This window comes from Myotis nattereri (genome assembly GCF_964212035.1).
Source record: "Myotis nattereri genome assembly, chromosome: X".
In the NCBI taxonomy this organism is placed as follows: Eukaryota; Metazoa; Chordata; class Mammalia; order Chiroptera; family Vespertilionidae; genus Myotis; species Myotis nattereri.
Window position 1 is genome coordinate 52,302,322 of NC_138078.1, and position 27,918 is coordinate 52,330,239.

The following is a 27,918-nucleotide window of genomic DNA, read 5'->3' on the forward strand; positions in this document are numbered from 1 at the left end:
ACCAAACAAGCTAGGGCAAAATATATGTAATTTTATGCATAGTTCAGTTCTCTGAACAATTTAAACTTTATTTTTTTTATTAAATCTTTATTGTTCAGATTATTACATTTGTTCCTCTTTTTCCTCCCATAACTCCCCTCCTCCCAGTTCCCGCCCCACCCTCCGCCCTCACTCCCCACCCACTGTCCTCATCCATAGGTGCACGATTTTTGTCCAGTCTCTTCCCGCATCTCCCACACCCCTTTCCCTCCCAAGAATAGTCAGTCCATTCCCTTTCTATGTCCCTGATTCTATTATAATCACCAGTTCATTCTGTTCATCAGATTATTTATTCACTTGATTCTTAGATTCACTTGTTGATAGATGCATATTTGTTGTTCATAATTTGTATCTTTACCTTTTTCTTCCTCTTCCTCTTCTTAAAGGATACCTTTCAGCATTTCATATAATCCTGGTTTGGTGGTGGTGAACTCCTTTAGCTTTTTCTTATCTGTGAAGCTCTTTATCTGACCTTCAATTCTGAATGATAGCTTTGCTGGATAAAGTAATCTTGGTTGTAGGTTCTTGGTATTCATCACTTTGAATATTTCTTGCCACTCCCTTCTGGCCTGCAAAGTTTCTGTTGAGAAATCAGCTGACAGTCGTATGGGTAATCCCTTGTAGGTAACTGACTGTCTTTCTCTTGCTGCTTTTAAGATTCTCTCTTTGTCTTTTGCTCTTGGCATTTTAATTATGATGTGTCTTGGTGTGGTCCTCTTTGGATTCCTTTTGTTTGGGGTTCTCCGCGCTTCTTGGACCTGTAAGTCCATTTCTTTCACCAGGTGGGGGAAGTTTTCTGTCATTATTTCTTCAAATAGGTTTTCAATATCTTGCTCTCTCTCATCTTCTGGCACCCCTATAATTCTGATGTTGGTACGCTTGAAGCTGTCCCAGAGGCTCCTTACGCTATCTTCGTATTTTTGGATTCTTTTTTCATTCCGCCCCTCCTGTTGGGTGTTTTTTGCTTCCTCGCATTTCAAATCATTGACTTGATTCTTGCGCTCCTCTGGTCTGCTGTCGGGAGTCTGTATAATATTCGTTATTTCAGTCCGTGTATGCTTAATTTCTTTTTTTTTTTAAGTATTAATAAATTTTTATTTATTTATTTATTTTTTTAATTTATTGCTTAAAGTATTACAAAGGGTATTACATATGTGTCCATTTTATCCCCCCGCCCTAGACAGTCCCCTAGCCTCCCCCATCCCCCAATGTCTTATGTCCACTGGTTATGCTTATATGCATGCATACAAGTCCTTTAGTTGATCTCTTACCCCCCTACCTCCTCCCCCCCACCCCTCCCCGGCCTTCCCGCTGCAGTTTGACAATCTGCTTGAGGCAGCTCTGCTTCTGTATCTATTATTGTTCAAAGGTTTATAATGGTCTCTATTATCCATGAATGAGTGAGATCATGTGGTATTTTTCCTTCATTGACTGGCTTATTTCACTTAGCATAATGCTCTCCAGTTCCATCCATGACGTTGCAAATGGTAAGAGTTCCGTGTATGCTTAATTTCTAGTTGGTTCCCCATCATAACATCGACGGTCTCATTAGTTTTCTTGTAGATCTCATTAAGTTTATCGGCGGCTTCTAAACAGTTCTTGAGAGACCTTAAAAGTGTGGTTCTGAACTCTATATCTTCCATTGACAATTTTGTCCTGTTTCTTTGTCTCCGCATTTTGTTATGCTTTCTTGGTGCACCCCCTAGTGGTCTTTGTGCGCAGTCTTGTAGTTAAGCCTTGATTGTTGTAGCTAATACCAGGGAGGGTTTGACCTCCAGGCCAACTGGCTGTGTCCTAGTTGGTCTTTTTTCATATCCTCCAGGGTCTCACTAAATTTATCAGCAGTTTCCATAAAATTCTTGAAAAACCTTATAAACGTGGTTTTGAACTCTATATCCAGTTGTTTGCTTTCCTCCATTTCTGTCATTTGTGACCTGTTTCTTTGTCTCTGCATTTTTTATGCTTCCCTGTGTTGGTAGAGTGGTTTTGTGTGCTAGGTGTCCTGTTGGGCCCAGTGGCTCAGCCTCCCCAGTTACCTGAGGTGGACACTCTTGGTGCACCCCCTTGTGGGCTTTGTGCACAGTCCTGTTGTAGTTATGCCTTGATTGTTGTTGGTATCACTGGGAGGAATTGACCTCCAGGCCAATTGGCAGTGAGAATCAGCTGTGTCTACAATGGGAGAACTTCTGTGCTGAAGACACCCTTCTGGGGCAAGACTTGCTTCAGTGGGGCTTTGGTGCTCACTGAGTCTGCCCCTGAGTGTGTCCCTTATGGATCTGAGGAGTTGTAATCCGGATGGTCCCCCTCTGACAACTGGGTACACTGGCTCTTGGAGGTTACCCAGCAGGAGCTATGAAAAGAACTGCAGATTCCCCTTCCTTTTTTGGAGTTTGGAGGTGCCCTGATGAGGCCCAGCTGTGAAGCAATGCAAGCTGCTGTGGGGCCTTGGGCCTTCTCTTGGAAGTTCTGGGTCTGTGGCCTAGCTGCAGTTTGTTAGGTAATTTTCAGGTTGCAAAGGGCCAGGGCATTCATATGCAAAAGCCTCTGCCGCAGCCTGGGTGGGGCCGGGTCTCAAGGAATCAAAGGGCAGAGCAAGCAGCTATGGCGGATTCTCAGCCCTGCCCTAAGGGGCCGCGTGCGTCTCAGTGTCCCGGTAATTTAATTGCTGCAAGCACCTCTGAAGGAAAGCCGCCCTCGAGTTCTGAGTTCTGCCCGCTACCAGACAGTTTAGTTTCTGCCCGTATGAGTCCTGGGTCCCCAGAGACTTCCCGGAACTGGAGTTCAGAGCAGTCGGGAGCTTGTGACTCCCTCCCGATTCAAAAAGACAGCCGAGTCCTCAGGTACCAGCCCCTTTCCGTGCGCACTTGAGCCTCCATACCTTTGTACTTTATTTCTGCAGCTCCTGACCCTCAGTGTGCTTTTCTCTTTCCTTCTAGTTGTAGAATTTCCACTCCGCCAGCCTTCCTCTAGTTCTGGATGATGTCCATTTTGTCTTTTTATTGTATTTTTGAAGTTGTTGTAGGAGGCAGCAATTTCGGTGTTTACCTATGCCGCCATCTTAGTTTCCTCTGCGAGACTATTTTTGATCATATTATTTTTAAATGGAATATGAACTTTCTTAATTTAAAATAAGTTGTACTAAAGAAAAGCAATCTGTACATCACCACTTATTTCTTCAAACCTTCCTCTCTTTTGTTTTTTCCCAAGCAACAAGAGTTAAGTCTACCACCTACCCCTACACACCCCCCCCCCAAAAAAAAACCCCACCATGAGAAGATGTCACACTGGAGACCAACATAACTTTCTCCCAATAAATTAAACATAGTCAGCTTGGGACAGATTGATATTTCTTGAGTTGTGCCCTTGATGAAGTCATGGACATACAGTAAGGACCATGCTATTGAAAAATCCATAAATTTGAAACCCACTTGTTGTCATGAGATTCCTCTCAGGCTGGAAATCCATTAGGAGAAAACATCGGATCCACATTTCCTATGCTACCTCACTACAGGGTACATGTTTATTGATTGGGAATAGTGGTGGTAGGGGGCATAGGCAGAATATGAACTATTTAAATATTTTTCTCTATACATAAATATTCAGGTGAATTCATCTCAATTCAATGTGCTTATGATGGTCACCACTATATCCATGCAGGAGTGCCCAGCACCTTTGTCCTTCATCATAGCATATAAATGGATTTTAAAAATCTGTCTAGGTGTGAGGTGAACATTGCTTATATAATCATCTACTAACCTGGCACAGACTTCAGGAGGGGAGTGGAGCAATCTTCAGATAAGTGGATGTTCACACTGGGAATAGCCAGAATGGGCTGGAAGGGTGGAGGTGGAAAGGAACTATCAAAACCTGACATAAAGCTACAGGAGTCATCAACAGAGACGTGGTACTTGAAATCATGACAGTCAAGTGAATCACTCAGCAGGAGTCTTGGAATAAAAAGACAACTGAGACTAGAATTCTGAGGAACATTACAGAATGAGGAGGAAAATCATGAATGTAGTATCATGGAAGCCAGAGGTAGAGTAATTTTCTAGAAGTGAGATTTGTTCATGGCATCAAATACTACTGAGAAGTTCATTCTGAAGTATGTCTGTTGGCTTCCCTAATATGGAATTCACTTATGAGCATAATGAAAACACTTTTAGCAGATGGTTGGGGCAGAAGCCAGATTGCAGTGGATTGAATGCTGATGGGAGGAAAGGAAGTGGTGATAGTGAATGTGAACTTCTTTTCCCCCTGAAAACCAGAATCTGGGCATTTCCTTTAAAAGTAGAAATATGAGTTACCATATGTTAAATAAAAAATGTACAGAAGATGAGTATCAAAGTTTTTTTCCATTCCAGCAAACATTTGTTGGGTGCCTTGGCTGTTGGGGATATGAAGAAGAAGTAGCTGTGGTCACTATCCCCAAGGTGCCTCACACTAGTAGGAGTCAGAGATAGGGGCTGAAAGCACAGAAGAGGGAATGTAATTTGTCAGAAGAAGGGGTTGGGAAACTGAGAAGTCTTGCTAGAGGAAATGACATATGTGCTGAGATTAGATAGATGAGTGGAAGTTCTCCTGGTAAAGGGTGGGGAAGGCATTCCAGGTAGAGGGACACATAAGCAAAGGCTTGCATATATAAATGCCTATGTCATGTTTAGTGATGACTAGTGGTTCAGAGCAGATGAGGAACAGGGTTGGACTGTGAAGGGGTCTTTTAGCCATGTTAATGAGTTTGGACATTTTTTTACTACAAAAAAATTTTTTTATTGGTTTCAGGTGGGAAGGGAGAGGGGGAGAGAGAGAGAAACATCAATGATGAGAATCATTGATCAGCTGCCTCCTGCATGCCCACAATGGAGATGGAGCCCACAACTCAGGCATGTGCCTTGCCCCGGAATCGAACCGTGACCTCCTGGTTCATAGGTCAACGCTCAACCACTGAGCCATGCCGGCTGGGTGAGTTTGGACTTTAAAAATCGTCACCAGAGGATATGTTTATTGATTTTTTAAAGGGAGAGAAGATGGGAGAAAGAGGGAAAGAAACAGCAGTGTGAGCCCTAGCCAGTTTGGCTCAGTGGATAGAGTATCATCCTGGGGACTGAAGGGCCCTGGGTTCAATTCTGGTCAAGGGCACATGCCTGGGTTGCAGGCTTGGTCCCCACTAGGGGGCATGCAGGAGGCAGCCCATCAATGATTCTCTCTCATCATTGATGTTGCTATCTCTCTCTCCCTCTCCCTTCCTCTCTGAAATCAATAAAGATATATTTTTAAAATAGAAGAAGAAACATCAATGTGAGAGAATAACATTAATCGGTTGCCTCCTGTATAAGCCCTGGCCAGGAATCAAACCCCCAACCTTTTGGTGCACCAGACAATGCTCCATCCAACTGAGGCACTTGGCCAGGGCAATGAGGTTGGGCTTTAATGTAGATAATAGGAAGCCTTCAGAGGTTTTTGTTTGTTTGTTTTGTTTTAATATGGATTATTTTCCTAAGTGAAAAAGTAAGTTATTAAGAACTATCAGGAATCAGGAAGTGTGAAAGTGTCTGCATTCCAGCTTTCCTCGAAGGCAGGCATCTATGGGAGGGGCCATCATTGTGGGCCCCAGATCCTGGCAAAACTGGTCTTGTCTCTTCCAGACCAGACAGTTGTTTTGTCTCTTCCTAGAATGCACTGCTCCATTTTGCGTACTCATCCTTCATTCCAGCCAGACCTGACTCTTGAGCCTTACTGCTCTTCAAACTCTGACTACTCAGGACTTGGGGTTGCAACTGGGAGAAACATAACTCAGACAAGCATAAGCGGAAAAGGAAACTTGTGGTGTGTGTAATAGATAAGTCCAGAGATGGATTTCAGGCACAACTGGATGTAGGCATTCATGCAGTGCATCAGGGCTCTGTCTTGAGCTCCTTCAATATTTTTGACAAACTGGGCACAGTGGTTGCCAGCAGGCCCCAGTTTAGAGGAAATAGTTCCTTTTTGCTTTAGCAGGAAAGTCCCAGGAGGGTCTCTGATTGGTCCAGCTTAGACCTAAACCTAGGCATGGAGACCTCTGATAGGCTAAATCTGGTCCATGTCCACCTGTGGCCAAGGCTCTGTGACAGACAGCCCCTTCAGGACCATGCAGAACTGGGTGGGGCAGCGCTGTGAGAGCAAAGCTCTAGCTCACAGTGCACTATATGTGGACCCTGCTTTCCAGCGAGGGAGGCTTTGTACTTGCTGTTCCTTCCACCTCTTTAAAATGTGGATACAGAGACTGTCAGCTTGGGTCTGTGTTCTGTAAGGGCCCGGATACCTCATGTAGAGGAAGGAGGGGTACTTTGGGGTTCCACACACCTGGGTGAGAATCCCAGCTCTTCCCCAGCAGGCTGTATGACCTAGGCAGGTAACTTTACCTCTCTGAGCCTTATTTTTCCTCCCAACCAGAGTGGTGCTGAGGATTTAAATGAGGTGTGTGGGAGTCAAGACCTGGGGTAGAAAAGAGCCCTCCAGGTGAGATAGCCATGATGAGGATCCCGGGGGAAGATACTCCAGGCTGCGTATTCTTGGGCCAGGAGCTGTGCAGCAGCCACAATGGTCACGTGTCCAAAATTAGAAGGGCAAAACTGCAAGTGGTGAGACCAGTTGAGAGACTTCCATATTGTCTGAGCATGAGGAGATATGAACCTATTCTAAGAGGGTGGCAAGATGTTAGAGGAGAAGGAAACTAATAGAGAAGTAAAGTAGTTGAACTGATTTAGGAAATAAAGATGATGACTTGATGTTAAATTGATCATAATGAAATTATTGAGCTCTTGAGCTCTGGAATCAGGAAGAATTATGACTTTGCAACATTCCAGTTGTGTGACCTTATACACATTATTTAATATCTCTGAGTCTCAGCTTCCTCATCTGCAAAATGGGGATAATAAAATACCTACCTTACTTATAGGACAAAACAGAATAAATACTTAATAAATGTTAGCTATTATTTTCAATATTATTTTTTACTGCAAGCTAAACTTCAGTGACTGATGGAAATGTCAAATAGTCAGTTGGAACTGTAAATTGAAGTGCAAAGGGAAGGTATAAACCAGAGATTTCTAATTCACTTTATAGAGAACAGAATTTTGCAGAATGTTCACACTTAGAAGTGGTAGGAGAAGGGGTACAGTAAATTAGTGGCCTGTGAAGGAAAGAGAGGTTCTTACCTTGCAGAAGATCTTTAAATTGCTAAATGCAGTGGCTTCATCTAAGTCTTCAGTTCCTGACCCTGTGCAGTATTGGATGCAAGTGACCTCAGAAAGCCTCTTTTTAGAAATGCTCTTCAGTTTTCATGACATTTCGTTCTCTTCTATCTTCTCTGATTATGCATATGATGTCTCAGCTAAAAGCCTTATAGCTTTCTTGCTCCAACCCCCTCATTTTACAAATGATGAGACTAAAGAGCCAGAAAATGGAAGTAGCTTGTTCAGGGTTCACGGTCAGTTGTTCCTTCCTTGTCTCCCTCCCCCTTTTCTCACTTTCCATGGTTCTTTGCTCTTTGCTCTCCAATATACACTTCCTCTTTCTATAAACTCATTTGTTTGCATTGCTGCTAGGATTGCCTTTAGGTTTATGATTGCCAAATTGAAATCTCCCATCCATGCCTCTCTCCAGAGCTGCTACCCTGACCTTCTGACAGTTAACTATATGTTTCACTAACACTTCACACTTAGCATGTCTGAAGTGTCATTTTCCTCCATAAGGCTAGCTTCCCTCTTTGACTCCACTATCTTATTAATGGCACCTCCATTCTCCTAGTCAGCTAATCCCTTATCAAATGTTGTCAATTAGTCCTATATAAATGCCTACATGGTGCAGTGGTCAAGCACACTGCCTCTATGAACAAGACTGCCTGGGACCAAGTCCTGGCTCTGTGATTTTGGGCAAGTGACTTTAGTCTAAACCAGAGGCCATTAGAGCTGGAAGAGACCTTAAAGATACTTATTTCTTCAAGCTTCACCCTTTTTTCAGAAAATAAAATTGAATTCCTAAAAGGTAAATTGCCATAGCCTCTAAATGGGAGTTAGGACTGGAACCCAGGGCTATTGGAGCCCTAGTCCAATGCACTTTGTATTTTGTTGTTGTTTTTTAAATATATTTTTATTGATTTCATAGATGAAGGGAGAGGGAAAGAGAGATAGAAACATCAATGATGAGAGAGAATAATCGATTGGCTGCCTCCTGCACACCCCCTACTGGGGATCAAGCCCACAACCCAGGCAAATGTCCTTGACCAGAATTGAACCTGGGACCTTTCAGTCTGCAGGTCAACGCTCTAACCATTGAGCCAAACCGGCTAGCGCCCAACACACTTTGGACTAAACCACATTGCATCTTGCAGTCTTATTGGATCTGTCACTACTGATACTTCCCTATATCAAATGTTTATAACTTCATGCCAGATTATTGACAAAGCCTGCTACCTATCTTGCAACTTCTGGTCTACTCCCTCCCTAGTTCATCCCACCAAGTTAATCTCCTTAAAACGTAATTTCCAACTTGTCATTCTCCTCATTGATAAGCTTTTAATGATTCCTCGTTGCCTACTAAATAAAATTCAAATGTCCAACTTAGGCATCAAAACTCCTCCAAGCACTGGCTGGGTAGCACATTTGGTTGGAGCATCATTCCACACACCAAGAGGTGGCAGTTTGATTCCTGGTTAGGACACATACCCGGGTTATGTGTTAGATCCCCGGTGGGGGCACAACAGGAGGCAACTGATCAATGTTTCTCTCTCACTTCTCTCTCTCTTTCTCTCTCGCTCTCGCTCTCTCAAAAAAAAAAGAAAGAAAGAAAGAAAGAAAGAAAGAAAGAAAGAAAGAAAGAAAGAAGAAAATAATAATATTTAAAAGTTAAAAAAAACTTCTCCAGCCCTAGCTGGTTTGGCTCAGTGGATAGAGCGTCAGCCTGCAGACCAAAGGGCCCTAGATTCGATTCTGGTCAAGGGCACGCACATACCTTGGTTGCAGGCTCCTTTCCGGCCCGGGCCCTTGTCGGGGCTTGTGCAGGAGGCAACCAATTGATGTGTTTCTCTCACATCAATATTTATCTCTGTCTTTCTCTCTCTCTCTTCCACTCTCTCTAAAAATCAACGGGGAAATATCCTCTGGTGGGAATTAAAAACAAAAAACTTATTCCAAATATGGTGCCAGCCCATCTTTCCATGCTTCAGTATCCACACTACCCTTTTTTACCCCATGACCTAGCCATGCCCAATACTCTGTGTTCCTCGAACAGTTCATGCACTTTCATGCCCTGTTGATTTTTCACATATTGTTCTCTCAACTTTGAGTGCCCTTACTTTGATTTTCCTCCTGCCAAATTCTTACTCATATTTCAAGGCCCAACTCAAATGTCTCGATGCATAAAGACTGCAGATTCCCCTAGTCAGAATTAACCTCTATGATAATACATGTGACAAGAGTTGCCATCATAGATGGGTACTTAGTAAACATGAGTTCCCACCTCCCTTCCTTTTTTCACCTGTGTTCCCACAACATGTTGCTTATACCTCTGTTTAACACTATTCCACTTACTTTATATTAGAGCTGGTTATTTAAACAACTAGTGAGACTTGCCTTGTTCATCTTCACATCCTCCATGTCCCCTAACAGAGTTCCTGGCAAGTGATAGGTACTTAACAAATATTTATCTAAATGAAACAAAAACTGTGGAGGCAAGTCTTGAGACATCACCTCATTAGTAATTCAGCAAGACCAACTTCTGTTACTGAACATGGAGTGACATATTGAGAGAAGAGAAATCTGGTAAACCCTGTTGGCAAATCTCCAACAACAGGCTTTGAGCAGCCTTAATAATTTCCAACCAGTTTGCTTAAGGGTGATAAGGTAGGAAAGGTGGCACAAGTCAGACAAAATTCTTATCCACACATTTTAAAAAATAAGCTGAGGTCAATGTAGTCCCATTTTCTCCAGCCAATGGGTTACAAGTAGCTGGGAAAATAGTGACTGATGTAGAAGAGGCAAGGAGGTGGAAACCAAAAACTCTTTGAAGCCATTTGTAAAGGGAGGTTACCATGACCCAGGAATTAATCTTTCCCTGAAAAGTGATTATTGACTGAGCTCCTTGCATCATTTCCCTTGGAAGGGTGCTAACTGTGATGGATGATGCAGGCCAAGAAGGTTGAGATGTATAATACACCTCTATGGTCTCTCAGTAGCAGGGTCTATTCCAGGCAATTGTGGACATGCTTTTAGCTAAGGCTGCTATGCAGATCATTCCAATGTTGGAAGTGATGCCTGGCATATGGCCAAGATCCATTTATTCATTCAGTTGTCATTTATCTAACTTTTTCTAAACAACTACTATGTGCTAAGTACATAGGTGCTCATGCAGAGATGAATGGTCCCTGCCCTTTAAAACTATTCTAATAGAAGAGACACACAAGTAAAGAGACAATATGGTGGGTTACGATGAGTGCTATCTCAGAGATATACAGTGCAGAGGAGAAACAGAAGGATAGAGAAAACGGAGGGAATAAAATCTAAACTTGCCCGACTGGCATGGTTCAGTGGTTGAGTGTCGATCTAAGAACCAGGAGGTTGAGGTTAAATTCCCTGTCAGGGCACATGCCCAGGTTGCAGGAGGAAGCCAATCAATTATTATCTCTCATAATTGACTCATTATTGAGGTTTCTGTCTCTCTCTACCTTCCTCTCTGAAATAAATAAAAACATATTTTTTAAAAACTAAATTCCTGAATTTAGCACAAAGGTCACTGGTTACCTCATCACTCCTTAGCCTTTGTATGCAAAGGGTAAACTATCTGAGCTGAGTTTCAAACAATGAAAAAGAGTTGGTGCCGAAGCAGTTTGGCTCAGTGGATAGAGGCCTGCGGACTGAGGGGTCCCGGGTTTGATTCCGGTCAAGGGCATGTACCTTGGTTGCGGGCACATCCCCAGTAGGGGGCGTGCAGGAGGCAGCTGATTGATCTCTCTCATCGATGTTTCTAACTCTCTATCCCTCTCCCTTCTTCTCTGTAAAAAATCAATAAAATATATTTTTTAAAAAAAGAGAGTTGGTAAAGAAGTGGGGAAAAGGTGTTATAGGCAGGTTTTATCCCAAAGGCAGTGAGAAGCCAATGTATGATTTTAAGCAGGGAAATGATATGATTAGATATACATTTTAGAAAGACCACTCCAAAGAAAGTTTGGAAAATGCATGGGAAGAGGCCATGAATGGAGGTAGGGAGATAGGCAACTGGCTTACTATTTCAATTGTAAAATTATCAGAGTCTATACCAGGGCAGTGGAAGTAGAATAGGAAGGAAGAGGAGGAGTCAGAAGGTATGAGAAGATAAAACTTACAGAGTTTAGTTATTTATTGAATACAAAGTGGTAGAAGGGTGAGCAAGACAGAGAAGCTAATACCAACTCCCCAGATTCTTGGCTTGGACAATTGGGTAGAAATAATACCATTCATTCATTGGGATAAAAGAACACTGGGGGAACAGCAGGTTTGGGAGCAGAACAGATTACATATTTGGAGACGAGGAGTGAGATCTGGCTTGAAGGTACAGATGAAGCTATGGGAGCATTTGAGACTGCTCTGGGAGAGTTTGAGAAATGATAAGAACACATGAAATGGAACTCTAAGAAACATTTAAGGGGCAGGGTAAGAGGAAAGCATGGAGCAGTCAGAGATGACAAACCCAGTAGAGGAAAATATAACAAAAATTAAAGGAGACGCCCTATCCGGTTTGGCTCAGTGAATAGAGCATCAACCCAAGGACTGAAGGGCCCCGGGTTTGATTCTGGTCAAGGGCATGTACCTCAGTTGCAGGCTCCATCCCCGGCCTTGGTCAGGGAGCCTGCGGGAGGCAACAAATCAATGTGAGAGATGTTTCTCTCTCTCTCTCCGTCGCTCCCCCTCCCTTCCACTCTCTCTAAAAATCAATGAAAAAATATCCTCAGGTGAGAATTAACAAAAAAAAAAATTAAAAGAAATGATGTAGCCATTTTTAAAAATATTTTTTATTGATTTCAGAGGAAGGGAGAGGAAGAAAGAGATAGAAATATCAATGATGAGAGAGAATCATTAATTGGCTGCTCTTGCATACCCCATCCTGACCAGGAATCAAACCGTGACCCCTTTAAAATCCTGTTTTACAGTAATATTTAGTGATATTTTATTTGGGGGAGGGGGTTAATCCTGACCCAAGGATATTTTTCCATTGATTTTTTTAAATCAAGAATATCACTGCATTTATTTTTATGCAGATAATTTTTCTACAGCTTCAACATTTTCTCAAAAATAAAAGAATCCCAAAGCTTAGAACTGGATCACATGGCCCTTTCTCTTCTTACCTCTTCCCCATTCAAAATGCTTGCATCTCTTAATGGCCAGAATCCTCTTGGATCTGCAGTTAGGCTCAACACATTCAAGCCTTAGCACAATCTTCTTTGTGGGTTTAGCCTTTTTTTTGGAAAATTGACTTTGTTTGCCCACTGTAGCCACTCTGCTTCCTGCTTCCTACCATAGCGCCACTTTCCCTGGGCATACAGGGAATCCTTATCCTTCTTATACTGGGTCACTTTGTGAGGCTGATGCTTTCCACACTTCTTACAGAAAGTCTTTTGGGTTTTAGGCACATTGGCCATCTTGGCAGTAGAGCTGTCTATACGATGAAAATGGGAAACTCAATGTCCACACTCCTCACTTCGCTCAGCTCGCTCCTCTCCATTGATTTTTAGAGAGAGTAGGGGAGAGACAGAGAAAGAAACATTGATGTGAGAGAGACACATAAATTGGTTGCCTCCCAAATGTGCTCCAACCAGGATATATGCCCTTGACTGGAATCAACCCAGGACCCTTCAGTCCTCGGGCCTATGCTCTATCCACTAAGCCAAACTGGCTAGGGCTATTTATTTTTTAATAAGTTTTTATTAATTTTAGAGAGAGAGGAAAGGAGAGGAATAGAGAGACAGAAACATTGATGAGAGACATCAATCAACTGCCTCCTACACGCCCCCTACTGGGGGTCAATCCTGAAACCCAGGCATCTTCTCTGACCGGGAATCGAACTGGGGACCTCTTGGTTCATGGGTTGAAACTCAACCACTGAGCTATGCCAGCTGGCCATTTTAAAATGGTCATGCTATAATGACAAGTGAGAGAAGATATAAAATAATATGTATTGCAGAGAAGATTAGTAGTTGCCAGAGGTGGTGGGTGAAAGGTAGGCAAACTGGGTTAAGGGAGTCAAAAGAATACAAACACTTCTAGTTATCAAATAAATAAGTCATGGATATATAACATACAGCATGGTAAATGCATTTAATGATATTGTACTGCACATTTGAAAGTTGCTAAGAGAGTAGATGTTAAATATTCTTCTCATAAGAAAAAAATTATAGCTATGTATGGTGATGGATGTTAACTAAACTTACTGTGGTTATCATTTCACAATATACATAAATATTGAGCCATAATGTTGTACACCTAAAAGTAACATAATGTAATATGTCATTATACCTCAATAAAAATAATAACATGTATCATATGATGAAAATTTTATTTTAAAAGTACATTTCTTTAAAAAGTATATTTCTGTCGCCAAAACCGGTTTGGCTCAGTGGATAGAGCGTCGGCCTGCGGACTGAGGGGTCCCAGGTTTGATTCTGGTCAAGGGCATGTACCTGGGTTGCGGGCACATCCCCAGTGGGAGATGTGTAGGAGGCAGCTGATCAGTGTTTCTCTCTCATCGATGTTTCTAACTCTCTATCTCTCTCCCTTCCTCTCTGTAAAAAATCAATAAAATATATTTTTTTAAAAAAAGTATATTTCTGTCTTTTATTGAAAAACAACTATAAACTTTTAAACCTATCCTATTTAATAAAGAGGGAATATGCTAATTGACCCTCATGCTATCGCAAAGATGGCAGCACCCACAGCCACAAGATGGCTGGCAGGGGAGGGCAGTTGGGGGCAAGCTGGCCAGCAGGGGAGGGCAGTTGGGGGTGACTGGGCTGGCAAGGGAGCAGTTAGGTGTGATCAGGCTGGCAGGCAGAAGCGGTTAGGGGCAATAAGGCAGGCAGGCAGGTGAGTGTTTGGGAGCCAGCAGTCCTGGATTGTGAGAGGGATGTCCAGCAGTCAGACATCCCCCTAAGGGTCCCAGATTGGAAAGGGTGCAGGCTGGGCTGAGGGACAGCCTCCCCCGCCCCCCGAGTGCATGAATTTCATCCACCAGGCCTCTAATTAATAATAACCATCTCTGAGTGGTGGTGTTACAGACTCTTTTTCTTTTTATCCTCATCATTTTTTTTGTATTCTTGTTTTTCCATAAAGAACATGCATTACTTATATAATCAGAAAATATAAAAATTAATATTAAAAGGGAAAAATCAAAGGAGAAGAAAGTTTTGAGAAGGTGGGAATGGTCAACTGAACCAAACACCTCAGAGTCAGTAAGATTCATTCTGAGAGCTGTCTTTTGGATTTAACAACAAAGTGACCTTGGTGAAAACTGTTTCAGTGTAGTAGGGAGTAGGGCCAGAAGCCAGATTGGAGTGGAACTGAAGAGTGAATGGGTGATGAAGAAGTGTAGACAGCAAATGTAGAAGTGTCTTTCAATAACTTGGTTAAAAAGGAAAAGAGATAGGGCAGAGGTCCAGTTTAAGATACCATCCAATTTGAGAATTCCACACTATGTATGGTGGTTTTGAGTATCCTGATGAAAGGTTATGAAGGCCTTCTGATATTCAGATTTTCAGTATAAAGGTGCCGGGGTCCTCAAACTTTTTAAACAGGGGCCAGTTCACTGTCCCTCAAACCGTTGGAGGGCCGGACTATAGTTTAAAAAAAAAAACTATGAACAAATTCCTATGCATACAATGGCGGCAAAAACACCTGGCGGGCCGGATAAATGTTTTCGGCGGACCGCATGTGGTCCATGGGCTGTAGTTTGAGGACCCCTGGGTTAGAGCATAGCGTGCAATTTGAAGCAGCAGCCAGCTCAGGAAATCAATGTCAGACATTGCTCTTCTGATGCAGGGTGGAGGTGGTCCATGGAGAAAAAAAGGGACATCTGTAATACTTTCAACAATAAAGATGAATTTTTTTAAAAAAAAGAAAAAGGAACACTCGTGCACTGCTGGTGGGAATGCAGACTGGTGCAGCCACTATGGAAGACAGTATGGAGTTTCCTCAAAAAACTACAAATGGAACTCCCATTTGACCCTGTGATCCCACTTCTAGGAATATAGCCCAAGAAACCAGAAACACCAATCAGAAAGGATATATGCACCCCTATGTTCATAGCAGCACAATTCACCATAGCTAAGATCTGGAAACAGCCTAAGTGCCCATCTGTAGATGAATGGATTAGAAAACTGTGGTACATCTACACAATGGAATACTATGCTGCTGTAAAAAAGAAGGAACTCTTACTGTTTGCAACAGCATGGATGGAACTGGAGAGCATTATGCTAAATGAAATAAGCCAGTCAATGAAGGAAAAATACCACATGATCTCACTCATTTATGGATAATAAAGACCATTATAAACTTATGAACAAAAATAGATACAGAGGCAGAGCTGCCTCAAACAGTCTGTCAAACTGCAGCCAGAAGGCCAGGGAGGGGGGGGCAGGAGGGGGGGGTAAGAGATCAACCGAAGGACTTGTATGCATGCATATAAGCATAACCAATGGACATAAGACACTGGGGGGGTAGGGGAGGCTAGGGGACTGTCAAGGGCGAGGGGGAAAAAAGGAGACATATGTAATACTCTTTGTAATACTTTAAGCAATAAAAAAAAATTTTTAAAAAAAGAAATTGCTCTTCTGGGCTCAGTGATGAACTTATTAAAACTGGGCAAAACACTCCAATGTTACATATATGGCTACATAATTTAAAGTGTGGGATAATCCTTAAAAAGAACCCCTCTCCCCCCCCCCCAAAAAAAAAAAATTGTGATGAGGATGAAATAAGTTGTGAAAATTCTCAGGGCTCATGTAATAACAGTCCGGGCTTTTTTTTTTATTATTATTATTCTCACCCAAGGATATTTTTCCATTGTTTTCAGATAAAGTGGAAGGGAGCAAAGGAGGGAGGGAGGGAGAGAGAGAGAGAGAGAGAGAGAGAGAGAGAGAGAGAGAGAGAGAAGAGGAAGAGAGAGAGAGAGAGAAGAGGAAGAGAGAGAGAGAGAGAGCAAGAAAGAGAGAGAAACATCCATGTAAGAGAGACACATAGATTGGTTGCCTCCCACACATGCCCCAACCAGAGTAGGGGATCAAACCAGTATAACCCAAGTATGTGCCTTTGACCAAGAATCGAACCCAAGACCCTTCAGTGCCAGCGCCAATGCTCTAACCACTTAACAACACCAGCCATGGCAAGGGCTTCTTTATCAAGGTGTGTAGCTCAGTTTCTTAGACAATATTGTTCTGTAGGAATAATGCCAACCTCAGTGGATTCTATGACATAACCCAACTTCGATTATGAGATTAAATGTCAGCAGCAAGAAAGAGCAGTTTATGTTTATTTTAAAGCACTAATTCAGATTCAAAAATCAATAACTGCTTGACATTCTGAAAAGTGCTTTCATGCGGGAAAAGCCATTTCCTAGGATATGATGAAGTAACTCCATCATCCTTGTCTTTTGTAGGAGGAAAATGTAATCAAAATGGAAGCCTCTTCAGAGGATCTGAAGTTCTTCCCTTATACCCAAAGCAAAGGCCCCATAGATTGTGGAATCCTTACTCTGCAGGAGTCTACTTCTTGGGTAAGCAGAAGGAGGAGGATCCTAGGGGCATCCAACTAGAAAAGAGTTTCACTTGAGGAGGCCCAGGGCAGCAAAGCCACAGAGAAGAACCATAATCTTTAAACAAAAGGCAAGATAAAGATGGAAGTAGAAGAAAGGAGGCCAGCCGGTGTGGCTCAGTAGTTGAGCATTAACCTATGAACCAGGAGGTCACTGTTCGATTCCCAGTCAGGGCACATGCCCCGGTTGTGGGCTCGACTGTGTGCAAGAGGCAGTAGATCAATGATCCTCTCACCATCGATGTTTCTAACTCTCTCCCTCTCTTTTCCCCTCTGAAATCAATAAAAATATAAAAATTAAAAATTTTAAAAGAAGGGAGACAAAAATCTTTGGGAGGCGTGGGAGCAGGATTTTCCTCTTCAGGTGCGAGGGACATATGAAGGAGAGCAGATTATTTAGAATGAAGGCTGTGAGAGATGAAGATGTATTGGAGCTTCTCTTTTTATATGGTACTCAGAGCCTGTTGCAGGGACTGATTTGGCAGTTTAAAGAAGGTATACAGGCCCTAGTACAGTGTGGCTCAGAAATTAGAGTCGACCGACATCCCAAAGGATCGAGGGTTTGATTCCTGGTCAAGAGCACATACCTGGGTTGCAGGTTCAATCCCTGGCCCTAGTCAGGGCATGTGCAGAAGACAACCAATCTCTCTCTCTCTCTCTCTCTCTCTCTCTCTCTCTCTCTCTCTCTCTGCTGTCTCTCTCTCACACACACACCTCTCTCTCTCTCCCTGCCCTCCCTCCCACTCTTTCTAAAAATCAGTGGGAAAAATATCCTTCGGTGAGGATTAACAACAACAAAAATGTATACAGGACTAGATCCTATCTTCCCCTTCACACACACACACACACACACACACACACACACACACACACACTGCTCTGTTGTCTGGGGCTGGAGGTGAGTTGGCTCTATGAAAGGCACAAGGCAGGATGGTGAAAGCTAAGGTTGAACTCAAGCTCTTATGGCTGCCCCTTTTTAGCTCAATGTTCTCTCCTTGGACCAGGTACTCACGTGTTGGAATCCACATGGATGGGTCTGTCCAGGAATCCATGAAACACATACTCTGGCTCCCTGTCTCTGATAGTATGGATAGATGTGCATGAACAGGGAGGTGGGGAACGTTAAGCAGAAGGCAATGGAGTTTGTGATCTCAGAGATCTGAATGGGCCTAGAAGTCAGTCCTCTATTTTGCAGCAGGGTTGGCTGGACAGATAGAATAGGAGAAAAACTGCCTGGGTTTCCTACCTAAATGGCCCACCATCCCTCCTGCTATAAGCAGTGCATATCAGCAGAAGCCTTGGCCTTCAGGGTGTTTTCAGCAACCTGGCACTCCCCAACATATTGACCTGATAGTGCTGGCTGGTTCCAGGGAGGAACAGGGGTAGTGGTTGTGATTACTGAGGCACGGGGATTCTGGATGAGGCATTCATGGTGTTATTGTTGGCAAATTTGGCTAACAGAGGGCAGAGCAGACAGAAAGGGTATGCACAATGGCTTCCATTTAGGACCTGGTTTACATGTTTCATTGGATTCTCAGCTTGAGGGGGTGGGTGATAAACCATTGGATTTCTATTTGGAAGACCTGGAAAATGATCCTGTGAACAAAATCTTCTGTATGTACAATATGATTTCAATGATGCATGTGTGTATAAAGAAAGAAAACTGGAAGAAAAGTACTAAACTATTAACAGCTTAATGAGCTCATCAGGTTGTCTTCCCACACTTGGACAATTAGCAGAAATAGTGAACATCTTCTGTGTCCTTTTCACTACACCCTTCAAGTTTGACACTTAGCCCCATTTTTCTGGCTATGACCTGGACTCCTTTCTGATTCTTCACCCCTACCACACTACCTCTAGTCTCCTTGGGTAAAAATCCAGGATTGGATTCAACCTAGGACCTTTCTATTTCTGTGCCACCCCTGAGATCCTACAATGCACTATACCCTCAAGAGCAGAGTGATCAGGAAATGGACATCAAGCTGTATTGGCTGAATAAAAGCAACATTAAGACAGGAGCCCAAAAGTCGAATTTTCCATTTCACTTTTTTCACTTGGCTACCTTGTCTAGTATGTCCTTTTGAAAAGGATTTGTGAAAACCAGTAACAATTATTAATATAGGACCACTTCCATCTTTCCCTAGCAGTCCTTACATATAGTTTGAATAACCTTCCACAGCCTGAGCTGGGTCGGCAACATTGGAAATGTTCTGCAGATTTTCAGGGTTTTGCATTTCCTTAATCTCATGGACCCATTTGGGAAGAGTTTTTGCCTGTGTGTCTTAAGTGCCACTTATATTGGAAGCTGTCCCTTTTGACTTCTAAGCCATACAGCAATGCTGTCTCATTGATCAAAGCCATACACAATGCCACATTTTATTCAGTAATGAGGCCCAGGGACTGGCTGGATGATGGACTCCACATGTGAGGCAGTGCTGCTGCATGCCATCTGAGGAAGCCTCAAAATTGCTGTGATGTAATAAGCAGAACTCCCACCAGCCTGCTCATTGATTCTGTTGATGGGGTCTGAATTGCTGAACTATAATGATGTCACTGGTGAGATGTGTTCTTAAATAATATGATCAATTTCCTCCATCAATTGTCCTGGTCCTGGGTGGAACAGAAATGGGGAAAGTCCTTGATAGGGCTAATGCTTGAGCCATGCCAGAGACAGCAGGCTTATGATTAGGGCCTCTTACCTTGTATGTCTCAAGATCTAATGAAAGGGTTCAGTTGGTTAGATCATCGTCCTGATATGCCAAGGTTGTGGGTTCAACCTCCCATTCGGAGGGACACATACAGGAGTCAACCAATGAATCTCTCTCTCTCTCTCTCTCTCTCTCTCTCTCTCTCTCAGGTTTACATTGCTCAGGGTAGTAGTTTTCCTCCTCTCCACTCCATTTTCCTCCCATATCCTCCCTTTTCTCTCCTGCCTTCCTCTCTCTCTTGCAGCATCACTACCTCATCAAGAAGATGTGTTCAGCCCAGCCAGTGTGGCTCAGTGGTTGAGCATTGACCTATGAACCAGGAGGTCATGATTCGATTCCCGGTCAGGGCATATGCCCAGTTTGTGGGCTCGATCCCCATGGTGGGCCATGCAGAAGGCAGCTAATCAATGATTCTCTCTCATCATTGATGTTTCTATCTCTCTCTCCCTCTCCCTTCCTCTCTGAAATCAATAAAAAAAAATGTTTTAAATAAAAAAGACATGTTCAAGTAGCAGTAAACAGGCAGAGAACAAGTCAATTCTAGCAACAGTATTTTTTTTTACAGCTACAAGCTATTCAAATGGATTTCCTGTAGCCTAGAACTGCAAGCACCCTGAAGAAACTTTGCCAGAACTCCAAGGGACAATGAGTACACATTGATATTAACCTGTAGTTTCCCTTCCGAGGAGCTCTGCTATAGGAACTCTCTCTTCTGGTCAAACAGGTCTGCCCACCATTTCTTAAATATATTTCACAGCTTCCTGTCACCTGAAATGCTTGGCCTTCCATCTCCTTTATGACCTGAGCCCAACTCTGCCTCTTCCATTAAACATACCCTCTTTTCCTACATCTGAATGTTTTCTGGCACCTCATATTTACAGATGGCATTTAGGACATACTCCCTTGTTGCAGGTACGAAGGTATATGTCTCTAACACTGTAGGATGCTCATCCAATTTTTTAAAATGTATTTTTATTGATTTCAGATTAAGGAAGGGAGAGGGAGAAAGAGATAGAAACATTAAAAAAGAAAGAAAGAAACATCAATGATGAGAGAGAATCATTGATTGGCTGCCTCCTGCACACCCCCTACTGGGGATTGAGCAGCAACCTGGGCATGTGCCCTTGACCGGAATTGAACCCAGGATTTTTCAGTCTGCAGGCCAATGCTCTATCCACTGAGCCAAACCAGCTAGGGCAGCGGTCGACAACCGGTGGTCTGTGGACCACTCGTGATCCGTGAGGTCCGAAAGGTTGGCAACCGCTGAGCTAGGGCAATCGGTTGCCTTCTGTATGCACCCCAATCAGGGGATCAAACCCACCACCTTTTGGTGTACAGGATGATGCTCCAGCCAACTGAGCTGCACTGGCCAGGGCCAAAGTACTTTGTATGTTTCCTTAAGAACCGTTGGGATGTTTTCCACTCTTCTGCCACCTGTCCCCAGCATGTCCCCAGCATGAGTACCCAGTAGATGTGCAGTAAAGACTTATCAATTGATGTATTCATATGCCCCGATTTGGCCAAGGGAAGCTGAGGCTTTGGCTCTCTGTGTGGCAGTGAGCTTGGGCTGAGGTGAAGTGCAGAAAGCAGAGAACCAGTTTCTGCTGACTTCACTTTTTTCTTTGCTGCCATTTAGGCCACAGAATTAATAGGGTCTTCAGGTACATCTTCCTTCAAACTGGACTGATCCTACAGTTAATGGTTAACATTCTTTGTTTACCTTAATGATTGCCAAGATCTGTTGCTGCACATGATACACATTGCGGTCCAAGTGCCTTGGCCCCGAGGGTAAAAGACCATTTTTGAAGAGGTTTTAGGGTTCTGGGATGGGATTGGTAATACTTTGGTCCATCCCTACTCACTCAAGACATGGACAATAAGCAGAGAGCCCTGGTACTGCCAGGTGGGTGAAGTAGTGTCATCCCCACTTTGACCTCAAGGTGCCAGTAAGCATCCTCCCCAGCATCATATCCTTTTAGAGGCTGGGAGCTATAAGGGATGGAAGGGGACACAGGAACCCTCTCTGCAGCTCACCCACACTACGTATGGCCAGGGGGTGGGGAAAGGTTGAGAGGTGTTGATGAGCTCAGGTCCATGCAGTTCAGTCTCCCAGATGAGATGGGCTAAACATGAGCACACGGGTGACAATGATGCCTCTCTCCCTCTGGAACAGAGCAGTAACTCCAGACTATGTGATCTGTCTACCCAAACCCATTGGAAACTCAGGAGATCAATCTTATTTAATAATTGTGTGTGTGAGGAGGTGGGGCTGGTTAATGTTTGTCTGGTTCCTCTTGGGCTTTGGGCCATATCTGGCTCCAGCCCTGGGTTTTTTGCCCCTCCCCTGGGCTGGGCTGACAATACCTAGTGGCATAGTGCAGACACGTCTGCAGACATTCCCGGGAAAGAGCAGCAGCAACCAGGTGAGGAAGCTGGGGGCTGAGAGAGGTGGACCAGGGGGCCCTGGTGTGGCACAGGGGGGCAGAAATGGGGGCTGGGAAAAGGCTCGGGTCTTATCTTCTCTTGGCCTTGGCTTTCAGCCACTTTGATCCCTTCTATGCTTCCTTCCAAGTTGGGGTGAGGAGGCCCCTTCTGCCAGGTGGCGAGCTTGCTTAGCCTCTCTTTGTAGCCCTCAACTCTTATCCTCTTTTCAGGCTCCAAGTCGTTTATCCTCTCAATCTTTTTCCCTAGCTAAGGATTCCCTTCATCCCCACAGGGCCAAGTTCCCAGGAAGATTTGTGAGGCCCCCCCCCCGCCTCCCCCCCCCCCCCCACCGGCACAGGGTGGCCAAGTTCATCTCTTTAGAACATTTCCTACCACACAGGGTTAGGGTTCAGTGGGACCATTGGGCACTGCTGTTTTCCTTCCCTGATTAGAAGGCAAACCAGGCATTCAACCAATATAGGGGCTGCGGGTAGATGAATACAGTGCACTCAGTAGGTGCAGAGGGCCAGCCAACAGAGCTAAAATTTCGGAGCATGTATTTCCATGTACTTGAGGGAGGCAGACAGACTTAAACAGAGCTTGGAGTAACTGATAATTTGGAGATCTAAATAGACTGCCTTCCAGCTGTTTGAAAGTTGTTCCAGCTGTTAGGAATGGCATGGTAGAATGCATAGACTTAGAAAATGAGATGAGAAGAGGATAATAGAGATAAGAAAGAGGGGTTTGAATGGTTAGAGGATAGATGTGGATGCAGCAAAACACTGGGGAAAGGACCCAGGTTTTGGTGAGGAACCAACATGAATCCTAACTGGAGCTCCAGCACTTGCTCAGCTTCTTTGAGCCTCTGTTGCCTTGTATAATTAAACATGAGGGCAAAACACACCGGGAGCAACACAGAGCATATAAATATCTGGACTTTAACCCAAAGTAAAAAAAAACAAAAAACAGTTTGGATTTCAAAATCAGGTCATGCCCCTGGATGTTTTTTAAAATGAAACCCTTGAGGTACTAATGTTGGCATAGGTATCAGCTCTCCTTCCAAATAGAAGAGCAAAAATTGAGATCCAAGTGCCTGCACAAGAGTCCTTAGGGGCCCAAAGGGAGCTACTGGCCATGTCTCAGAACACTCAAGAAGATGAGAGGCTGAAAGCTACAAGAACCTAGAAACTCAGAGGTGGCTAGGCTGTCTGTGGGGCACCCCAAGGGGTAGAAAGAAGAGACAGCTGAAACTTTCTTTGGAGTTTGAGTAAGCAGAGCAAAAAAGCTAAGGAAGGGAAAATAGAACAAACCAAGATGCAGAAGAAAACATTGGGAAGGAAGGAAAAGAAAAGAGTTGTCAGTTGGTAGGAAAGAGGAGAAGGGGCTACAAGAGAATAAAGCCATACCAGTTTTGAATCTCCCTGTTTCTAAAAACACAAAAAGAAAATTAATTCCAGCCAAAGCAGTAGAGCTTATGGGACAGAATATGGGCTCTGGAGTCAACTTAGCATGGCTCAGATCCCAGCTCGGTCATGTGCTAACTGCGCAACCCTTGGGACCCTTGTACAAATCCCTTTGCCTTTCTTTACCTCAGTTTCCCCATCTGTGACATGAGGACTCAAAGTAACACCTACCTCGTGAGGTTGTTCTGAGTTTTACATGAGATGGTGCATGTGCAAGGGCCTGGCACATAACAGCTGCTCAGTAAACAATTATTCTTAATGTTTCTTGACCACATGTTTCTGAATGTAATGTCTCACTGGACAAAACATTTCTTCATAGCTAACCGTGGTGCCTCCTACAGCAGCTCTGCCTTCAGAACCCTAGGCTTGGGAGAAAGGGCACCTGTGTTCCTGCTCCCCACGCTGGCTTAGCCCCATAGCATGAACTCACTAATGATTTTACATTAAATGAAGAAACCTTGTTCAAATAAGTAATCTATGTCCTGTGGACCATCCCTTTACCCCTAGTTTCTTTCATCCCATTCCGAAACTTTTCCAGTTGCTAATTCCCCACCCCTTCTCCCTGGAACAGAGAGGACCACCTAGAACTAGATATGGGATTTTTGCCACAACCACTGCCCCTTGCAGTGGGGGCAGGGAATTCCCTGTATTTTCTTCAAGTTCAGGCCTGTGTCCTCACATTCAGTCCCCTGCTTCCAGTATGATCTTCTTACAACTTAATGGCAGAAGTGGTGGGAAGTAGGGGGAGGCCTTCTTGCCTACCTAATGGATAGAGGTTAATTTCTTCCCTAGAGCAACTGGCAAGCTTGGGAAACCAGGAGGTTACAGTGTACACTTGACATAGGGGGCAGGGCAGCAATGGAACAGTCTGTTCTATCTCAGATGGACACTATAGGTCAACAATAGCACTGAGAAGAAAAAAGAGAGAGATTGGGTTTGGCAGCCCACTTAGTCCCCCAAATCGACATTGTTTTCTCTTCCTGGTAAGGTTCTTACTTCCCTTGATTAGCAACTATGAAAGTGGAGCTGAGCTAAGAACTTTTGCAGGTTGCTTAATAACCCTGGATATTAAGGCTCTTTATACATGAGCAAGCAGGATCTGAGAAGTTCAGTCACTAGTCCAGGGTCATATTCGGTGCAGAACCAGGATTCAAACCCAAAGCCGTGTAACTCTTACCTGTTCCATCTTCTAACTTTCTACTTGATTGTTTGATTCTCTCTTTCTCATTCTGGCTTGCTCTCACCATGTGTCCACCTGTCCACCCTCTGTATGGGTTCCCTTTCCAGAAGCTCAAGAAGAGGTGGCCAGGGTATGCTCCATGACACTGGATTTGGAATTTACTCACAGGTCAACAGCTTCTTTATTGCTCACACTTTTATGCGTAACATTAGCCTTGGCTTTTGTTGTTGTTACTATCGGCTAGCCTTGGCTTTTGCTGACACTATCTGCAAAAGCACAACTATACTGTGGAAAGAGCCTAGACTTCTGCTTCAGATCCTTTTGTGTTTCATCCTACTCCAACACTTCCAAGCTGTGTGACTTGAGTGAGTGACTTAACTTATCTGAGCTGTAGCTTCCTCATCTGGAAAGACAGTCCTTAGAGGCTGACTAGGTGGAGCAAGAGAAAGAATGTAGCCCTAGCTGGATTGGCTCAGTGGATAGAGCGTCAGCCTGGCGACTGAAGGGTCCCAGGTTTGATCCTGGCCAAGGGCACATGCCTGGGTTGCGGGCTCGATCCCCAGTAGGGGGTGTGCAGGAGGCAGCTGATCAATGATTCTCTCTCATCATTGATGTTTCTATCTCTCTCTCCTTCTCCCTTCCTCTCTGAAATCAATAAAGAAATATATTTTCTTTCAAAAAAAAAGAGAAAGAATGTATAAGAAAATGTCTGTAACACAGTTCCTGGCTTGATAAACATGAGCTCCCTTTCCTCTCCTCTATCTAGCTCACTCATACCCTGGAGGGGATCTAAGTCTAGGAACAATCCAGCGGACCGTAAGTTTCTAGCAGGGTCATGGGGAAGGGCCTGGGCCAAGAATGTCATGGTTCTCTCTGGTGCCCTCTTACATGTACCTGTCTTTGTTACATCTCCTCCCCCTACGCCCTGGCCATTCTTCTAGTGGGGCTATGGGGTGGTGTGGCGATGGACCGGGCGGGCACAGAACAGGTGGGTGCAGGCTGGGTGTCTGGCGCTGGGACACAAGTGCTCTGTGTGTAGGGTGGGCGGAAGTCAGGGCGTTTGATCTGAATTCTAAAGGGCGTTGTTCAGAGACCCACAAAGGTCCCATTGTGCAGACACTGGGTATAAAGCAGCATATGACTCCCCAGCACCGGGTGGTGATGAATTGGGACGCAGGCGCGGACCCAGGGACCACTCCCCCGGCACAGACATGAGACCATAGGGGACCTGTCTGGGTGGCCTCAGGGATAGGCGCTCCCCAAGGTAACAGGGCTTTTTGGGTTTGCCCCAGCTTCAAACTTTAGGAGCTGGAGGATGGGGAGCTAAAGAGGATGGCTAAAGGCAGAACAAGATGTGCCTGGCAAAGAAAGGGACTACAAAGGAATGAATGTTGGATGAAAGCAAAAATGGGAGATGGGGCTCAAGGAAGTCAAGTCAAGTGAGTGAGTGAGTGAGTGAGGAGAGGCTGGCAAGGGAGATGGGGTGATGAGGAAAGTTATGACTATCCTTCTTCCTTTCCTGTCACTGGCTCTTGGAAGGCCTGGTGGAGGGAGGGGGGTTTCAGATGGTGTTATGGTGACTGGCCTGCCCCGGCTCTCTGACAGCTTGCTTTGTGGCTCATGTCTTACAGGTGTGAATGAGGCAGGATGAACTGGACAGGCTTGTACACCGTGCTCAGTGGCGTGAACCGGCATTCTACTGCCATTGGCCGAGTATGGCTCTCAGTCATCTTCATCTTCAGAATCATGGTGCTGGTGGTGGCTGCAGAGAGTGTGTGGGGTGACGAGAAGTCTTCCTTCATCTGCAACACCCTCCAGCCTGGCTGCAACAGTGTCTGCTATGACCATTTTTTCCCTATTTCCCATGTGCGTCTGTGGTCTCTGCAACTCATCTTGGTTTCCACCCCAGCTCTCCTCGTGGCCATGCATGTGGCTCACCAGCAGCACATAGAAAAGAAAATGCTGAGACTTGAAGGCCATGGGGACCCCTTACATCTGGAGGAGGTGAAGAGGCACAAGGTCCACATCTCAGGGACATTGTGGTGGACCTATGTCATCAGCGTGGTCTTCCGGCTGATGTTCGAGGCTGCCTTCATGTACGTCTTTTATTTGCTCTACCCTGGTTACGCCATGGTGCGGCTTGTCAAGTGTGAGGCCTACCCTTGCCCCAACACAGTGGACTGCTTCGTGTCCCGCCCCACGGAGAAAACCGTCTTCACTGTCTTCATGCTGGTCGCCTCCGGCATCTGCATCATCCTCAACGTGGCCGAAGTGGTGTACCTCATCATCCGGGCCTGTGCCCGCCGGGCCCGACGCCACTCCAATCCGCCCTCCCGCAAGGGCTCAGGCTTTGGCCACCGCCTCTCACCTGAATACAAGCAAAATGAGATCAACAAGCTGCTGAGCGAGCAGGATGGCTCCCTGAAAGACATACTGCGACGCAGCCCCGGCACTGGGGCCGGGCTGGCTGAGAAGAGTGACCGCTGCTCTGCCTGCTGATGCCACATACCAGGCAGCCTCCCATCCTGCCCCCACCCTGCCCAGGCCTGAGTTGAGCCTCCTTCTCCTTTGCCAGTGCACTGGCCTCTACCTGCCAGGGAGAGAGAGCTCCATCAAAACTTCCCTTCCCCCCTACTCCCCTTCCTCCCCCACCCACCCTCCCACCCCCTCCACCCCCCCACCCTCCCACCCCCGCCTGCTGCCAGAAGGGCTGAAGAGGTAGGAAGCCTGAGTGCTCAAGATTATTGAGGGTGTGGGTTATTGAGGGTCTTGTTGCCTGTACCCCTTCTTCTTCCTTCTCTTTCCCTGGGGCCACTGGGGATAAGAGATAGGATGCTCTGACAACATCTTCAATTATGAAACTAATCTTAACCCTGTGCTGTCAGATATCCTATTTCTGGAGTCACATCAATAGGGAGGGAAGTGAGAAAGGGAGGGTGCTGTGGACCTGTGGGTGGAGAAGGGAGGGTAGCAAGAAAAAGAGGAGCAGCACTTGTAGCCTCAAGGAAAAAGAGGACATATCTGGGGTGGAGGAGTTAGGGAGAGAGAAAGAAGCAGGCAGATAAATTGGAATGGGGGTTGGTCAGGGCTGCCTTTGCCTCTAGTCCCCAAGGCCTCTCTCTGCCTGAAATGTTACACATTAAACAGAGATTTTACAGTAAATGAAGGGGTGGTTTGTGTGTTTGTCAAGTTCTTTCTCCTGTAACCTCTGACCTCTCTCGGCTGAGCTGGCCTTGGCTTTTGCTGATCAAGAAAAGAATGGGTGGCAGAAAACAGCAGTGATTTGAGGA

At 44.7% G+C, this 27,918-nt stretch overlaps 1 protein-coding gene and 1 pseudogene across 4 annotated transcripts; one reads left to right on the forward strand and one right to left on the reverse strand.

Annotated features, from left to right (window-relative positions):
• Positions 1 to 12,362: 12,362 nt before the first annotated feature.
• On the reverse strand, positions 12,363 to 12,691 carry LOC308511420 (large ribosomal subunit protein eL42-like; annotated as a pseudogene). Its single transcript has one exon. The product of its transcript is annotated as a large ribosomal subunit protein eL42-like (transcript).
• Positions 12,692 to 16,713: 4,022 nt separating this feature from the next.
• On the forward strand, positions 16,714 to 27,787 carry GJB1 (gap junction protein beta 1). 3 transcript variants are annotated; one of them, XM_081081196.1, is made up of 2 exons: positions 16,714 to 16,815; positions 26,260 to 27,781. In XM_081081196.1, exon 2 carries the CDS (start codon positions 26,276 to 26,278, stop codon positions 27,125 to 27,127), a length of 852 nt encoding a protein of 283 aa, XP_080937322.1. In that variant the 5' UTR covers positions 16,714 to 16,815; positions 26,260 to 26,275; the 3' UTR covers positions 27,128 to 27,781. The 3 variants fall into 3 exon arrangements, with proteins under 3 accessions (XP_080937322.1, XP_080937323.1, XP_080937321.1); XM_081081197.1 differs by lacking the exon at positions 16,714 to 16,815 and adding an exon at positions 21,941 to 21,984 and having other exon boundaries at positions 26,260 to 27,787; XM_081081195.1 differs by lacking the exon at positions 16,714 to 16,815 and adding an exon at positions 25,786 to 25,892 and having other exon boundaries at positions 26,260 to 27,787.
• Positions 27,788 to 27,918: the final 131 nt, after the last annotated feature.

Bases quoted from the DNA above. Each gene is read 5' to 3' on its own strand.
- GJB1 (XM_081081196.1), top strand. From the start codon at position 26,276: ATGAACTGGACAGGCTTGTACACCGTGCTCAGTGGCGTGAACCGGCAT.